The sequence below is a fragment of the Nannobrachium achirus genome, assembly GCF_963921795.1.
Source record: "Nannobrachium achirus genome assembly, chromosome: 8".
NCBI lineage: Eukaryota > Metazoa > Chordata > Actinopteri > Myctophiformes > Myctophidae > Nannobrachium > Nannobrachium achirus.
This window is the reverse complement of record NC_137817.1, coordinates 16412271-16430734: the sequence shown is the minus strand read 5'-3', so window position 1 is coordinate 16430734 and position 18464 is coordinate 16412271. Positions and strand designations below refer to the sequence as shown.

The 18464-nt window shown below is 42.4% G+C and overlaps 2 protein-coding genes across 6 annotated transcripts in view; one reads left to right on the top strand and one right to left on the bottom strand.

The window, feature by feature from the left end:
• The window catches only part of gdpd5b (glycerophosphodiester phosphodiesterase domain containing 5b), a 117883-nt gene that overhangs the window by 31174 nt on the left and 68245 nt on the right, over positions 1-18464 (top strand). For 4 of the 5 annotated variants that reach the window (XR_013962243.1, XM_080731270.1, XM_080731269.1 and 1 more), the window contains exon 2: positions 5050-5230. Coding sequence is in view for 3 of the 5 variants with exons in the window: in XM_080731270.1 (XP_080587396.1) it covers positions 5114-5230 (117 nt within the window). In the remaining 2 variants the exon portion in view is untranslated. Of the gene's footprint in view, positions 1-5049; positions 5231-18464 lie in introns of those variants that run through there. The other variant, XM_080731272.1, reaches the window with a different exon arrangement.
• Positions 14545-16554, bottom strand: LOC308289391 (aspartate--tRNA ligase, mitochondrial-like; the record flags this gene model as incomplete). The annotated part of the gene is made up of 1 exon (XM_080731084.1): positions 14545-16554. One exon carries the CDS (start codon positions 16552-16554, stop codon positions 14545-14547), a length of 2010 nt encoding a protein of 669 aa, XP_080587210.1.

Below are 18464 nucleotides of genomic sequence, written 5' to 3'. Positions count from 1 at the left end.
ATTTAATTTCTTTACTGTATAATTACTGCATCGATTTTAAATCATTGAATGGTGTGTGCATGGTATCGTCAACCATGTATCGTGATGATGGGTATCGTATCGCTATTAAATGTATCGTTACACCCCTAACTTGTTAAGTTTCGGCACCCAGCATTGCCTGGGCTACCGCATGGTAGATGTTGGGTTGCAACATCATCTTTTGTTTTGTATCCAGCCCACATGTATATTATTAATGGAAAAATAGATGAACAAATTAGCTGTAACACTGCAGTGTAAGAATTGCTTGATCTGTGCCCGTAGCTACACAGGCACATCTTTAGTTGGCTCACATAATGCAGGGTTATATCATTAATCCATGATAAACTGGTTTATCTAGTGTGCTTGACGTTTGACAGGCAGGTTTGCCCTTTTTTCTCAGTATCGGTCTATGCTGCAGTTCTCAGGGATGTAACGAAAGCTTGTGATATGGAATTAATTTGGGTTATGTGTTATTGTTAGCCTAATATTGTATTCTTTTGAAAGCTGAATGTTGTTGAATCTAAATGCTTTCTCTAGATTTCAGTCATTTAACCTCACAGAATCTTGCACTTGTATATTAAACATAATTGTGTACTGAATATCCTTTTACAGTATATCTCTACTGGTTCATAGTCATCTTACAGGTCTTCACTTGTCACACAGTGCTGAACCTCAACTACTGCCTAGAATCACATGCCCACAAGTGAATCTGCAATGGGTAATATTAATATCATAAACCGTTATTATCTTTGCCAGGCCGGAAATGATGTGTTCACCCTTGTCCGTCCTATATGTGAGATGGGGGTCCACCAGGTCTTAATGGGTTCTGTAGCACTGGATCTATAACAAGGGGTGTTGTGAGCATGTAGATTGAGCTTGTAGATCGGTTATTTTTGGCAAAGAGGTTTGGTGTAGACTAGAGGGGAAAAAGAGCAGACTAAGTACAGAGTGAAAGGTCAAGTTTATTAACATTAAGTATTGACGGTTCAAGTGGTTAAATATCTGAAAACACAAATTGACATGAATCCAAAATACACTGATGATTATGAAACTATATGGAATCTCTGAAAAGGTTGTGGGGGTCCCTGCTTCATCTCTCTCAACTAATGGGGTCCTTGGCCTGAAAACGTTGAAGACCCCTGATCTATAACACATCATAGCCCATCAAGGACCGTTGGAGTCAAGCTGGGGTGAAACGGCCTCAGAGGGGGTACGCCGCCTTTACCCGGAGTAGTTCCACTAATAACAGGATGCATGGCCTCTTCTGCAGATGCAAATGTGCAGCTGCACAGAGACCAAGATTGACTTGACTGGAGGCAGATGACTGCAATTAGCATCGATGTTAAATTAGCATTGATGTAAAAAAAACTGCTGAAACGTAGCATTTAATTTGCATCTACTTAGCCATAAGGTTAACGATGGTTCAATAGCTACTAAATAGGTGCACTTTCATTTAAGCACACGATCATGGCAGCCGCACAGCTTTTTGGATGTGTATACCTTCCTCTTTGGCTGCCTGCATGCATTTATTCAGTTGAAGTCCTAAAAGGAAAACTAACATAGACATGCGCTAAACAAGTTACAGAACAATTCAAACATTAAAACTGATGACACCAACCAACATAGTTGATGTCACTGGGTGCAGAGCTAGCCTGATTTCAGACTCAGCTCACGCTTTAGTCTGAAGCTGTGCTCTATTCTAAGCGATTTACAGGGAGGGACTTTTTTTGCGAGCGTGCACGCGCGCATCCGCGCGCGAGTGATCGCGATGCACGGTGATCGAGACGCACGGTGGACGCGACGCACGGTCGCGGACTGTGTGTGTGATTGTGTGTGTGTCTCTGTCTGTGCCAGTGACAGAACTGCGACCAGAAACATGTAATCAACATAAACAGCTTGGTGAACTCAGCGCGTGCGTGTGTGTGCGTGTGCCTTCCTCAGCCTGCCTGTGTGTGAACTTCGTTTGAATCGTTTCAACTGCTGCGCGGATTGGATATTCGTTAGACCCACCCCCACCCCCCGCGCTCATTGGAGCAACCGAAAATAAAAATTGATTCCTGTACTCAGCTCCAGACCAGAGAAAGAGTCCACTCTGAGAGTGGGCGGGGTCTCTGGTCTGGAAGCAGGCTAGTGCAGAGCAGCTATCTGTGTAAGATAATCTGTAGATTAAAACTACTTTGTACTAGGGATGGGCGATACACCATATTATCGTTTATCATGATAAAAAAACACTCATGATAATCATATCGTGGAGATTTAATTTATCGCGATATCGTCCTCCGTCATGCACTGGGATCAATTCACCTTTTATTTGCTGAGCTGCATATCTGGTACCACTTAAACCCTCTATAATTGGTAAAAGGTACTTATAATATACGTACTTGATACAGTCTTTTTTTCACTCTATCAAATGTCTTTGCCAAAAAATAGCTGATCTACAATCTGCAATCAGCAATTTTTTGGCAAGTGTTCCGCCCCAGGATAATGGATTTTGATTATCGCGATAATATCATAAATCGCGATTTCTTTTGTCATTTTCATATCGTCCCATCCCTACTTTGTGCTGCATATCCCACTAATAAACACATTTGGCCATGTTTCTCTGATCCTTGACCCTGTTCCCAAGGGCTCCAGTCCAAACTGCTGCTGTTATACTGAAGCAATCTATGCTCTGATTACAGTGATGTGTAGTTTCATATCCTCAGATTGAATTAACATGAGTTTTGCTGTAACATGCTCCTTCCTGCCCCTGGAGACTAGTTGGGTCCATTTGTGATAGCAGTCAGCAGGGCCATAATGTCATTACTGTTATTATGGCTGATTACCGGGTATTAATGCTGAAACATTTTCAGCACCTTGCTGCAAGGACTTGAGTCATTTAGGCGTGATTATCTCACAGTAGACACCCCTGTGTCTGTGAATATCAGAGTTATATGTTATCTTGGGACTGGAAATCCCTGCCCATTGGATGTTGCGTTCATGGCTTTTTTGGTAAGAAATAGGCCCCACCCACAAATATCAGAAAGCTAGAGTAGGCAGCGTGATGGTGGAAGATGACGCCTTTCTGCCAAGTCCCGGAAAAGACTGGCCAGTTGTCACTTTAAATCACTTTGAGTGACCACACCTCGACACAGTCAAAAACTATATTGTAGGCCTAAAAAAAAAGAAAAACAGTTTGCGGTTGTTGGAACAGTAATAGCGGCAGCAGGATTTGATGCTGTGAGTTTGGGGTCAAGAGTCCAATGACCAACGCGTCATGCCACCAAGCCAGGTGCTCGAAGATGGTTTTTGGCTGTATTAAAATGTGACAATGGCCCTGGGCCCCACAGTTCATTCTGGGGGAGGTGTCCTTGTTTTCTCAGTCTTGCATTCAGCCAATCGAACGCAGACAGGGCGGTGCTTGGCAGAACGTTACAATATCACACGTGCAGGCAAACACTATGTAGTATCAAAACCCTGTTTGGCAACAGGGTTTTGATTGGGGCGATATGTCAATATAATGTTGAAATAGACAGTGATATGAGACTGAACTTATTAGACTGTTCAAGCTGAATGAAAATAACATAATTGTCCCTACCTGTCTGGTCATATATCCACATATACTGATAACTTCTCTAAATGTTTGTGTGTGTAAATATCTTCGGAACGTACCAATAGTTTTCCCAAACATATTGTCATACTATCGTTCTCAAAATGTTAATATTTGACTTTGAACTGATTGTGGCATCATAGAGATCGAACAATTTCGTCTCAGTTATAATGCCTCTTGGCCTTGACAAAGTCTGCGCTGGATGGAATATTAACAATACAAATGTTTAATAAATTGGGCCACTTGGTTCATCAAGCCGATTTTCCAGTGAGCCACTTGCATGCAGGATTTTCAAGCATAATATTTGAACGGTCAAAGGTTACATCAATCCAAATATTCATTATATCTAGGTCTGCGCAATTATTACAAAATAATAACAAATTAGTGATTTTGTTTCACAGTTATGTAATTGTGTAACTTGCCAATTAATTGAAAAACCCCTTATTTGGTCAGCTGTGGCCATAATGTCCTCAAAATTACACAAGCTTTAATTTAACCAGAGCAACAGGCTCTCAGAGGCCCGATAAAATCACAGAGGACATTACATAACCAAAGATATGGCACTGATAAGCACAATGAGCAACAAAGATATGTATAAATGCACAGAATATCTGCTTGCATGCCTGTCTGCCCATAGGTTCACAGGTTCAGGATTTGTAGTGCGCTCCCCTTCCAGTTATTACGCTGGCCCGGGGCGCAGTCCGAAGAAAGAGAAAAGAAGACTAGACTAGGACAACAAGAAGTCAGTCACTGAATCGAAAATAACCCCCACTGTTTTGACCTGGCGTTTGACCATCAAATCATGACATTGAGGCTTGATTCTATGCTGCCTTGCACGTAGGCCTAGGTGCTGTCCTTTGCTCACTTTTCTGTATTTAGCTTAGTTGTTGCCATTTACAGTATACTTCTTACTGAACTTGCACCCTTTGCTGTTTTTTTGCACTATAATGTGATGTCATTTCAGTTTGGTATTTACGTTACATTTATGTGTCCATATTCATCGCACAGTTATTTACATTCCTTCATAATGTATTGTACAGTAAGCAATTTCCAGCGGTCCTCACTCATGTGGAAATAAAGACAGAGAATTTGGCACCTCTGTGTAATGCAGAGAGACCACAGCTAACTAATTGTGTGTATAGCAATTTCCTTCTAGGGCCCACTTAAAAATCGTGAAAGTGTTGGCAATGGCAGCGTGAATCATCAGAGCATGTTTATTTTAATGATCAATCCGGCTTGGATCTGTGAAACTAACTTTACCTCAAGTGCCTATTCATCGGAATCACAATGAAAACGTTTCAAAGAACATGCCATGTAATTTCTTGTGCAATGTACTCAAGGTCCACCATTGGGCCCTGCATGGCCCACAGGCTGGGAATGACTGCTCCAGGGTCCATCAACATCGATGCTAATTGCCCATGCTTCCGTGGCTTTCCTTTCAGGGTCCCAGTGCTGTCAGTGGGATGTTAGAGGTCTGGGGGCGGGGCCAGGACTGACTGAAGTAGCATGGTGAAGCACCAACCCCTGCAGGTCTACGAGCGCCAGCTATGTCTGTCATGTGTCACGGGGATCTACGGTTGCCGCTGGAAACGGTACCAGCGCTCCCATGACGACACTACCAAGGTGAGAGTGACAACAACCCTTTTGTTGGTGTGCTAACACTGGAAATGCACTGGAAATTATGTTTGTTTGCTCGCTGTAAGTGGGAGACATGGATGGATGGATGGATGGATGGATAGACGGGCAGACAGACATATTGACAGACACATACTGTACTGTACATGCACACACTCACACACACATACACACATACACACATACACACGTACACGCATACACACATACATACATACATACATACATACATACATACATACATACATACACACATACAGTGTGTGGTCCTTCCCGCAGCTGACCTGGGTTTGGGTCCAGTTCGAGGCCCTTTGCTGCATGTCATCCCGTCTCTCTCTTGCGCCTTCCCTGTCTCTCACGCTATCGCAGACAACAGTGAAGCAGAAATGCTGAATGAAATTATTAAGTAGAGAAAAAATGAAGAGACAACCCACTAATAATTTTACTTTGCCATTATTATCAGACAGTCTGTGCACCCAACCAGCCGTTGTGGTTCTCCAAATAAAAGAGAAGGACCTACATATTTGCTTGCTGATTAGATCTGGCTCTCATTAGTCACTTGTACATTGTCAGTGGAATATTGCCACACCCATATCAGGAATGCTACATGCACAGCAGCGCTTTAGCCACACAATACTTCGGAATCATGACACTGATTGAAGATCTGGGGCAAAACAGGGCTGTATAGTTTTCCTTTAAAGAAATTTACATTTCATACTGACACATTATAGAAGACACCTTGCATACATTGCAATAGAACAGTTCCAAGACATATTATGGACTGGAGGATAAACATATCGCTCTGCATAATCATTATTCAGTTATTGAATAGACGCTCTCCAACAGGATAGCCTGTTTTTGATGATAATTCCTGTCTAATGCAAATGCCTTTACAACATGTCTGAATAATTACAGCGCTTTGTAGTAAAGTACATATAGCCTACATGACATGGATTTTGCTGTCCATGGCAGCTTCCAGCAGACACATTTTGGTAGCTCTCTTTGCAGCACCTTTTTAAAGTTTATTGTGTAGCCTACGCATAAAAATAAAAAGGAAAAAAAAAGCTCACATGCATTTCTGTGCGCTCAATGGTCTGCAACTGCGCGTGTGATCAAATTATACTCACAGATGTGACTTTTGCATTTAGTAAATGTTTCACTCTCATTCAAATAAGTTAAAATGGTTTAAATTCTCCTGCTTATTTTGGGTGTTCTAAGCCAAGGATACTCAAATAGCTGAACCTGTGGGCCACATTACAAAAATGGCAAGGAGCGAGGGGCCAGTTGATATAACGACGACATTAATGATGCTTTATAACTTCTGTCTTTCATTGGTGCCTTATATTGTCGATCTTAACAACTGACACTATTTTCTGGCAAATTAAACACAGTGGTTTTGAATTAGCATGAGGTGGTAAAATGAAAGCAAAAGAATCTGTCCATTTTGGTTTAAAGTGCCAGTCCTCGTAATTACAAGGGTTAATGCTCTATGCACATAGATGAACAAGACACCTTTCGTGGGAGTGGACAGGCATGGACCTCTTTCACATAACTGTTACCCAGCGCACATAGTGGCTCACCTGTATGCCAGTGACTGACTCAAAGTGCCTCTTGTTTCCAAGATACCCTACACTGACTTCTATCTCTCAACATTGAAAGAACTATTATCCCTGAGCACAATAACCTTGCAGGCTTATATAACCATAACCATAACCAGATAACCTTGAGCCTTCAGCAGTGAGTTGAATGAGACGTTATTATAATGTCCTTTCAGTTCCAGTTGTCTGTCAACTCCCGTCATTTTTCTTTATTTGTCTCGTGGCTTTTGGAATGATGCTGGTCTGCCAGCAAGTAATTACAAGGGGGGCTATTAGCTAGATTAAATGGATTATAGTGTCTCTATATCAAATAATGTCACCACGGACCACGGACTGTGACAATCAACCCCAAAAATGTCCCCTAGCTACATCTTCACTCCCCAGGGCATGTTGCTAGACACGCATCACTGCCCAGCATGTCGTGCCACTCCCGTCTGTATCATATCCAAATGCATGTTTACTAATAATAGGTATGCGTGCAGCGTGTTGGAACGAGAGTCGCATTCAGCCCAGGATGAGCTGTTTGTTCTTCTCACCCCACCTTCCGCCTCACCTCCCCTGTCCCCAGGAAGAGAATGCATAGGAAGCCTTCCTGAAATGTCTGGAGCAGCCTACGCACACACACGCACAGACACACACACTCACACACACAGTCAAATCCTCCGTTTCTTTAACTCTGAGAGATGTCGGACTGCAAATATCTGTTATCTTTTTAGCAATTATTTGATCGATTAATTTTTTGATGAATAGAACTAGAAAAAGGTGCCTTTACTGCCTTTCTGGCATATGCGATTTCCGCGACTGGGAGGTTTACCAGGCTACCTAAAGGCCCCCATCCCTCAACCCTCAAACCCCCTTCTTCCAAGCAGTTCCTAGCGGTGCCCTATACCCCAAACTGCGACCTGTTGAACTGGTAGATCTGCTTTATTTTTATTTTTGGAGCGGTGAAAGCGCTCCCAATGAACAGGTATGTCCGTGGGTGGGTGGGTGGGTGGCTGGGTGGCTGGCTGGCCGTGTCCGTAGCCTGGCAATACCTTGAGTGGCCACACACAAAACACTAGTTAAAGGAGGGGCGCTGTTTTGTGCAGGCCAGGCACACTCACCTCTCACTCACAGGCACAGTTTACACTCACTCACTCACTCACATAGGGTACAGCTGCTCAAATTCACCGCTCCACTTCGAACCGAGGTTTGATTTTTTGTAATTGATGACATTGCTTAGTTTAGCTGTCGCACCCCTAGAGAGATATGGACGCTTACCATCTCTCAGAGGTAAATTATACCTCTGAGAGAATTTGAGTGTACACTTGACACATACTCAGACACACACAAACTGCTATTCAGGAGGATAGCGTAAGGGGATCGTGTCACTGACTCTAATCATGATACATGCCATTGTCTCAAATACAGTGTACTTTTAAGTGTACTTAAGGACATACACACTGATTGTGCTGAGACTAGGCCTGTCACAATGTTTACATAATCACTATTATTTGAGATAATCACAATTATTTTGCATGATCAACATCGTTTTCATTGAAAATGTTTAATACACTTTCAAACATTTTCATGCTTGTAGATCAGCTATCTTTCCATTTTGAAAGTATAACGTTATTAAATATGCAAGTTATTTGTCATAATTTGCCCAATGGATTTTTTGTTTACAACCCCTAAAAGGCAAACAGAAATTCTATTTGTCTTATTGTATTGTCCAATGTTACATGCCAAAACCACAATGAAATCGCTAAGCGCATTTATTCGTGGGACATTTAATCGTCTAGTGAAATTTCAGGGCCCCGTGTCAAACTGTCAATGCAGTGCAAAGCAGATTTTTGTTGTCTTTGTTGGCAGGAGAATTGGACACGGCTGTGCTCTGTTTCCTGTTGTGCATGGTTGTCTTTCAGGCCAGCTGATAGGCCCATGCTGAGTCAGTGGTCTCTGTTCACCGTGCTCTGTGTCTTTGTTTTGGTTGCGGGGGCGGACAGAGCTTGTCTTGTACCCCTCCCTGCACATCGTCATGTCACATGTGCTGTCACTGTGCTCCTTTATTTTGAAGGTACACAAAAACAGGGTTCATCTTTTGTTAGTAGTTGACACAGCAACATTTGAACCTGTCAGGGATGCATGTACTGTGTTTTTTGCTAAAAAGATCAGTTGACGTTGCTGAATTAGACCCATAATGGAACTGCAAATCGTGTATTATTGCGACCGCAGTATACCATGAGAAATGTCGTAGCTTGTCTCCGTCTGTCTGTCTGTCTGTTCAGTCAGTCCTTCCGTCAGTCCGTACTCATTTTTACAGTCTATTGGTTCCATTGTCACTGTGACATCTCTCTGACATCATGCTCTGATGTCACTGTGACCTCACGCTCTGGCTTGATGTCCCTTCTATGCCCATATATCTTATGCCCATATATAGTCCACAATGTGATTTCAGAACATGCCCATATATGGGCATTCCCAGATCACACTTGCAAATTAATTACATCCTTGTCTGTTTTATGCCCATATATGGAGAACCCTGTCCCAGTGTCATCAATATTAATAAGGGCATATCTGGGAATGCCCATATATGGGCATTCCGGCATTCCCAGATCACAAACTAGAAATACTGTTCCTACGAAACAGTGTGGGCTTGCTCGTGACTATACTCTGCAGCGTGCCAACTGTCATGTGAAGCTCAACCAATACTCCAGCTAACACCACTCCCAGATTTCTTTCCACCAATTGCGCCTCATTGGCTAACGGAACACGATATGCGGTGGAAATAATGACGAAACAATAGTGTTTTCGCCTTTGAACTGTCAGCGGCGGAACTAACTATATAAATAATGAGGATAACAGTGTTCTCGCCTTTCAGGCGAGCCCACAATTAATTACGTCCTTTTCCGTTCTATGCCCATATATGGAGATCCCTGTCCCGATGTCATCAATATTAAGGGCATATCTGGGAATGCCCATATTTGGAAATGCCCATATATGGGCATGTCCTGCCAATCTCAACAGGCACTGTTGAGATTGGTTAACTGGTCCGATATACATCACTGGCCAGATAGCCAAGAATTGGTGCGTTGCATGTCGCCCTGAGGCGTCTTACTAGTTAATATTAATATATCCTGCTACTTGAACACGACCCCATTACAGCTAAACCCTGCATTCTCTGGTCCTACATAAGCAATACATTTGCCACGCATATCCCCTTACACCCAGGAACCAATGCCACTTACAGGCCAATTTGTGTATACATGTGACCTGACGGTCGCTTCTCTCCCGATTAGGGAGTCTTACTGGTATTAATTATAACTAGAAATACTGTTCCTTCGAAACAGTGTGGGCTCGATTCCAACCCAAAACAATAATAGTAAAAGTGTCAAGTTCCCAGGCAATGCTCTCTTTCATTTTACTGACGTAAAATGGTAATGCAAATACAATGTAGACAAGCAGTGTTATTACATGAACTTAAAGGACCAGGTCACCTTTGGGACAACCAGATCTTATTTTATTGTTGTGTGGGGACACGATCAACACAATGTTGAGTTATTTTTTGTGTTCAATCTGTGTTTTTAGATATTTTAGTATTTCAGTATGCTACAACTGGTCATATGATGCATTTTGCATCATATGATGCATGAGATGATGCAATATCATGCTACAAAGCATCATATGACCAGTTGTAGCATGCTGAAATAATAAAATATCTAAAAACACAGATTGAACACAAGAAATTACAGGATTGTGTTGATCGTGTCCCACACAACAATAAAATAAGATCTGGTTGTCCCAGAGGTGACCTGGTCCTTTAAAGGTATGGACAATTAAATCAAAATAAAATTAAAATATAATGTGGACGGGTAACCAACAACAAAAGTTCGAGACCAGTAGCATGTTGGGAACTGAAGTTATGGCTGTTTAAAGCCCGGGAAGAAAGATGGGGAACCTGTGTGTGTGTGTGTGTGTGTGTGTGTGTGTGTGTGTGTGTGTGTGTGTGTGTGTGTGTGTGTGTGTGTGTGTGTGTGTGTGTGTGTGTGTGTGTGTGTGTGTGTGTGTGTGTGTGTGTGTGTGTGTGTGTGTGTGTGTGTGTGTGTGTCCTAGGGGTCCCTGAACTACACTTTGCAAACCAGCAAACCACATCAAAGTAATAGTACGCAGATGGTCCTAATATTGACAAGCTTTTTAAAAACAGCAGATCTACAAGATCACAACATGTCGCAATGTCACATTGTAGATCAGCTTCTACGTGATTCATCTACCGTATGTTTTGTATTAATAATAAAATCTGCAAAGTAACAAGTAACTAAAGCTGCCAAATGCAATTGCAGTGGAGTATAAGTAACAAAAGTGTAAAGTAAAAGTTGGTATACAGTACGGGACATGCTGATCCAAATGCATATGGGATATACTAGGATTCAAATGCAGACAGGCTGAAATTCATGGCTTTTAAAGTGTTTGGGGTGTGGTTTTGCCAGGTGGGTCCACTTCGGTTGATCGTCTGATTTGGAAATGCATTGGTTGTGATATCTCCCTGACAACCAACAACAACCACACAGAGTGCCCCTGCGGGTTCTAGGATATATACTGTAAAGCCCATCGCCCGGGAACCTTATTCTTTTTAAGTTAAATTTCTAAAACACTACAAAACATGTGTCAAAGACAAATACAAGCAAACGTCTCCACAGTAACACAGTAACAGTTGTTTGTGTGTCAGTGTGTGTGTATGCGTGTGTGTGTGCGTGTGTGCGTGCGTGCGTGCGTGTTAATAATTATTATTATTATTAATAATAAAATCTGCTAAATAAAAAGTAACTGAAGCTGTCAAATGCTGTATTTATAGTAGAGTATAAGTAACAAAAATGGAAATTAGAGTAAAAGTACCTAAAAATTGTACTGTAGGTACAAGTACTTGTTTGTATATACTTGAGTAAATGTACTTGGTTACTTTGCAGCACCACTAGCCTTACATTAAGACGTCTCTGCCGAGACTTTCGCATTGTCACTGCAGGGCCGACTTATGTAAGGCTACATCACCACAGAACAGCCAATGACAGCCAAGCCTTTAATCACAGCTGTGTCAATCAGTAGAGTGGAGAGGGACATTTATTTATAGTTTTAACTAGGGGTGGGCGATATGGCGATAATTATCGTCTCGGCGATACAGCTTTGCCACGATAGGCCATTTCAGAATATCGTTTCTCTCGTGATACAAACAGTCATTTAGAAAAGGCTCTGGATACAGCGAGTGCACGTTCCATGAGTCGCAGCTCTATTGCTTAATTTATACTTCTATAGTACTGTGGTGTAATTCGCCAAAAAGAACAGATCTACAAGCTATAACGTGTCGCGGCTCAACGTGTCATATAGTTTGAGGATCTGTCCCCTGCTTTCACGGCCCCTCCCCCGTGCAGCACGCAGACAGGCTACAGAGTGTCTACAGCACTGACTGAGTTGTGATTGTGTGCAGGAGCACGGCACAGTGGTCCACGATTTAGTTTCACTTTCACGGGACTTTAGTAAAGCAGTGATGCAGCTTGGCCTGCATTCTTTGAAGCATATTTTTTATAATGGATGCATTAAACTAACAGGACGCAAACTACTTATCCGTCCTGCTATCGCTATCAGCCATCTCACTGCTTGCAAAGCTGAACTGTGCTGGAGTCTCATCCATAGCTGTGTGTTCTGGCAGTATTGATGAGATGATTTAGATCACCTTGTAAATCCATGCATCTGTTTTTATTAACTATAAACAAGTAGCTATTTGCTGCTATTTGTAAAGTGCTTATGTTTTCACCATTGATGCATGCGTGTGTCGTCGCGAATCGCGGTGAAATCGTCGCGTCTATTTTGCGTCTATTTTATCTATTACATAATTGGCTTAGTCATAAAAACCATGCCATTATTGTTAGTAGAAAAGCGAAAAGCTAGGATGATAATGAGTGAGTAATTCTCTAAAAATAAAGCTTGTATCATAACAAACCTCCTGACTTTGGTTGGTCATAAGGTAATTTGTTTTCCCTCAAGTTTCAATGGTAAGGCATGGGTTGTTGTCAACCTGTGGGTCGAGACCCCCAGAGAGGTCCCGCCAAATTGTTTTGAATATAGCCTATCTACAAGCTCACAACACTCAAAAAACATTTCAAAGGAACCCATAAAACATTTCTGGGACCCATTTGAATGACCTGAACCATCATCACACCAACTAGTAAATATTTTGAGGTAAAATATGATAATTGTTTAATCAAACATCTGAATGTTATCATTAAAAAAAAACTATCTTTCTATCTGCAGCATAAAAATGAATAGATTATCTATAGAATATCTGTGTGGGTCTAATAAACCAACCATAAGGTAATTTGTTTTCCCTCAAGTTTCAATGGTAAGGCATGGGTTGTTGTCAACCTGTGGGTCGAGACCCCCAGAGAGGTCCCGCCAAATTGTTTTGAATATAGCCGATCTACAAGCTCACAACACTGATAACATTTTAAGGGAACCCATAAAACATTTCTGGGACCCATTTGAATGACCTGAACCATCATCACACCAACTAGTAAATATTTTGAGGTAAAAAATGATAATTGTTTAATCAAAAATCTGAATGTTATCATTAAAAAAATCATAGATTAGTCTATCTATCTTTCTATCTGCAGCATACAAATGAATAGATTATCTATAGAATATATGTGAGGGTCTAATAATCATAATAAACCTAAAAACCCGCATAAAACAGTATCGTGATAATATCGTGTATCGTGATACTGCATGAAGCATATCGTGATAATGCTTTTATCCAGTATCGCCCACCCCTAGTTTTAACTATAACTATAGTTTTATACATCACACAGCTTAGACATTTGGATCAAATCAGACAGCAGACCTGTGTGAACGCATTGATATAAATAGCATATCTGAAGTGTGAATATTGCAGCCACAGCGACTTAATATAAACATGGGTCCCTTTCCTCTGTCTCACTCTCTCCCCACTCACTAAACCCATTGGAAATGCATTGGGTGCTTAAAGTTAAACATTTTTATTTTTTTATAATTAAACTACAAAACATTTCAAAACCAAAAGTACAAGCACACGTGTCCTCAGTAAGCTGAACACATAAAAATTTGAATGGTGTTGAAAGGTGTAAGCGTTTAAGAGATGAAGCGCGCCAAAGTTTTGAGGAGATACTGACTAGTATATAAATATAGAAATAAATAATGAAGATAACATACGTGTGCTCGCCTTCCAGGCGAGCCCACAATAATTTAGGCTACTGCTATCGGGAAAATCTCGATAGTCCGACCTACTGGGGCGTCGACCTACTGGGACCTCTACTACTCAACACCACAGGATCCTAAAGAAAGTGTCTCATTGATAAATAACACCCTTTCAAAGTCCTAAAGGCAAGCAGTGATTCATACTTAGTTGCACGCCACTGAAAACCACCAATCTATAAGCTGCGACGCATTGTGAGCTTGTAGACTAGCCGCCCTCGGATAACCCAGGCTTTACTGATGAAAGGCAGGTGGCACAGTGTAACCGGTGAACTCTGCTCTCCAACTGTTAGTAGCAGAGCTGATCAGCCACAGAGGGACTGCAGGTGGAGCAGAAACTGTCCATCATCTCCATGTGGGTCCAAGCCCAGGGTCTTCTTCACACTCTGCCGGGTCAGGGTGGGGTTGGGGCTTCTTGCCACCTTGCTCAGGGTCTCAGTGCCTCCTCTATGCCAGATCTCCTGTACACTTCCCCTCTCCTCCTCCTCCTTCACTCATCTCTGCCGGCCAGGTGACGGAGATATGATAGGGTTTCAGATCCTCCAGCGATACGAAGTCAGGGGCTTGGCTCATGATGTCGTGGCCCCTGAAGGACTTGGGGAAGGCGATGACGTCTCGGATGCTGGGAGCCCCCACAATGATGGAGACCAGACGGTCCAGGCCCAGAGCAATTCCTCCATGTGGTGGTGCTCCTGAGTCAAGAGCTTCTAGTAAGTGTGAGAGGAGAGAGGGGTCCTCCTTGAGGATGTTCTGGAGGACGTAGAGCTGTTCTGAGGCCTTGTGGATGCGGATAGACCCTCCTCCAATCTCGCAACCATTCAACACCAGGTCATAGTGCTGACCACGCACCTTGTGTGGCTGTGTGTAGAGTAACTGTGTGTCTTCAGGTACTGGAGCAGTAAAGGGGTGGTGGGCTGACTCCAGCTGCACCGGGTCATCCTCTTTGGGCAGGAACAGCGGGAAGTCCACCACCCACAGGAAGTGGAACGATGAGGGGTCCCGGACCGCAATCCCACAAGACTCTAGGAGCTCTGCACACCGCAGGCGCAGCTTGCCTAACAATGGCCGCACAGTGTCCAGTGTACTGGCCGATATTAGCAGCAGGTCCCCTGGTTTGGCTCCAGTACTTGATAGCAGCTTCTCTGTGGATGAGATCGACAGCAGCATACTGAGAGCAGACTTCAGCGTCCCATCTGCCTTCACCGACACAGTGCTTAACTCCTGACCAAACTGAGTCCTGGCCACTTGCTTCAGCATCTCCACATCCTTTCCTTTGAAATGTTTCGCTCCATTTGGGACACAGATGGCCTGGATGGAGCCTTCTGGTTGGTTGAGAGCTGATTTGAGGAATTCTATCTCTGTGCTCTGGAACACGTGACTGATGTCCATCAGCTTCATGTTGAATCTTGTATCTGGCTTGTCCACGCCATAGTCCCTCATGGCCGTTTCATATGTCATGGTTTGGAAGGGAGTGCTAAGGGGAGGTTTGTCCAAAGGCCAGGAGAACTGCAACAGGCCCTCCACCAGGGTCATAATATCTGACTGCTCCACAAATGACATCTCTATGTCAACTTGTGTGAACTCTGGCTGTCTGTCCGGCTTGGAGCCCTCATCTCGATAACACCGAGCCAGCTGGAAGTACCTGTCTATCCCAGCCACCATTAGCAGCTGTTTAAACTGCTGTGGGCTCTGGGGCAGTGAGTAGAACCGACCAGGCTCTCTAGACGGAACGACAAATTCTTTGGCCCCACCTGGTGTCCTTTTAAACAAGGTAGGAGTTTCCACATCCACAAAGCCATGTGTATTGCAAAGGTATTCCCTCATCTTCATCACCAGCTGAGATCTAAGTCTGAGGTTGTACTGCATCCAGGCAGAGCGCAGGTCCAGGTAACGATACTGCATCCGCAGAGACTCAGATTTTTTGACAAAGTCTTTGATTTCAAAAGGCAGCTTCTTGCAGACATTTAGAACCTCCACACTCTCTGCCAGAACTTCAATTGCTCCTGTAGGCATCCCCTCATTTTCCTGTCCATCCGGTCTTCGTCTGACTGTTCCCGTAACCTTGACAACAGACTCCAACGTCAGGTTACACAGTGTTGTTTTCACCTTGGTCCGGGTCTCGTCCTGTGGAATAAGCACTTGTGTCAAGCCACTGAAATCTCGCAGGACGACAAACAAGTCTTGCCTGAGGTACTGGACCCAGCCACATAGGACGACATTTTCTCCTAAATGTTCAGATCTCAGTTCTCCACAGGTGTGAGTCCTTAAAGACAGACTACTGGGACCTGTAAAGGAGGATGCAAACCGCTTGTTGACGCTCCAGATGTTGACATCTCTGATGTTTCTCTCAACCAGCAGAGGTCTTTGACTTACAGCTGATATGCAACAGCGGTGTGTGCGCGCGTGCACTCTACACACGCGCACGACTCTGTGCAGCAGCTGGACTCTGGTCGCCATGTTCACTCGTCGTCAACCAATCATCAAGGACGAGGATACACAAAAGAAGAAGAAGACACACAGTCAGTCAGTCACTACCTGGTTGCATCACATGGACGCTCCACAGAATACTCCTCCACGTCATTCAAAACGCACTCTTATATCTGAATTAAGCCAAATGCTTCCTTGCAACTCAGTCCATGTGTTAGAGGTTTGTCGTCTTATAGAGTAGTGTCATACCACACAAACACACACAACTCAATGGAGATTTGAATGGGCTAACCAAATGAGACATCACATTGTTGTGACATCACCTCATCAAAGATCAAACCCTGGATATCCATACATGGAGTGATGGAGACAACTGGATCATCACCTAGATCTCCATATATGGAGCTTACCTCTACATCTGATTCCCTGTTAGGGCAACCACACTAATAGAATCCCTTTTATGCCCATCAATATTAAGCCCATATCTGGGAATGCCCATACAATAGATGCTGACCTGTTTGTTGACATTGTGACAACCCATTGATGTGACATCACCTCATCAATGATCAAACCCTAGATCTCCATATATGGAGCTGACCTCTACATCTGATTCCCAGATGATGCCCTGTTAGTGCAACCACACTAATTTCATGCCAATCAATATTAAGCCCATATCTGGAAATGACCATACAATAGAATCCCCTTTTATGCCATCAATATTAAGCCCATATTGCGCAACCTCGCCCTTTCGTCGCTTTTCGCCCTTAGGCGTCTTATTGGTCTATTTATTATGCAAGATTATAATCTTGCGTAATAAATAGATAACAAAATAAATAACATTCATCATTCATAACATTAATCTGCCTAGATTGCGTTTTATGCTTTTCAGAATTTACTTTATTTAAAGGACCATACTGGCAGCCTGCCAAAGAACTTTTCAAAGCATACAGTAGGATCATGTTGGCTTTGATATTTGAGAAAGCCATTATGTTTACTTTATTTAAGTGCAGTATGAAACTTAAAGAGATTTGAAACTGATTTGTTTGAGATAGGTAATCCAACACGCTAAATGTAGTTGTGCAGTTATGTTTTGTCTAAAGCCTGTTCTCATTGCCTTCTTCTAATACATACAGCATTAAAGCACTGATTGATTTGAAAAGTCTAGCCAGAAATAGTACCTGGGTAAAACATTTCATTCATTCAAAACCGAGCAATTATGTTTTGTCAGCATTGACTTAATTATTCATGTCTGGTAATGTTTTCTTCTTCTTCTTAATAACTTTGATCAAAAGGTAACCAAAGTGAAAAATAAAGCCAATAATGGGCACTCCTATTTTATCTTCTCTTCACTGGCTCCCAGTGAAACAAAGAATTGATTTTAGTGCTTTAAGTGCTTCTTATTGTTTTTAAACCTATCAGTGGCTTAACGCCTTCCTATGTTTAAGACATGCTCAGTCCATATGCACCGACCAGATCCATTAGATCATCAGATAAAGGTCTCTTCTCTAAACCTAGAATGAACTCTAAATCAGGTTATGGTTCTTTCAGGCACTATGGCCCCCGCTTAAATGGAATACTATACCACAAAGTATGGTCTGCTACAACAGTATCGTAGACTAAGTAGATATCTAATCACAGAAGCTAGGTTTGATTTGTGCCTTATTTTCAATTTTTTATTGTACTTTTCACTTAATTGTAATTCATTGTTGTATTTTAATTATGTTATTAGCTTTATTATAAATATGTATTTTGTCATTGTTGAACTGATTGGTATTACATCAACGAATTTAACAAAATGAAACTTTTTTGTGCGATTATATTATTATAGTTGGGAATGGCAGTTTTTAATGACAATGACATGTATTGAGTCGACACTGGTATGGCCCTTTAACTTAACAGTATAAGTTTTTTTATATGATCCTCAAAGGATCATACAAGTG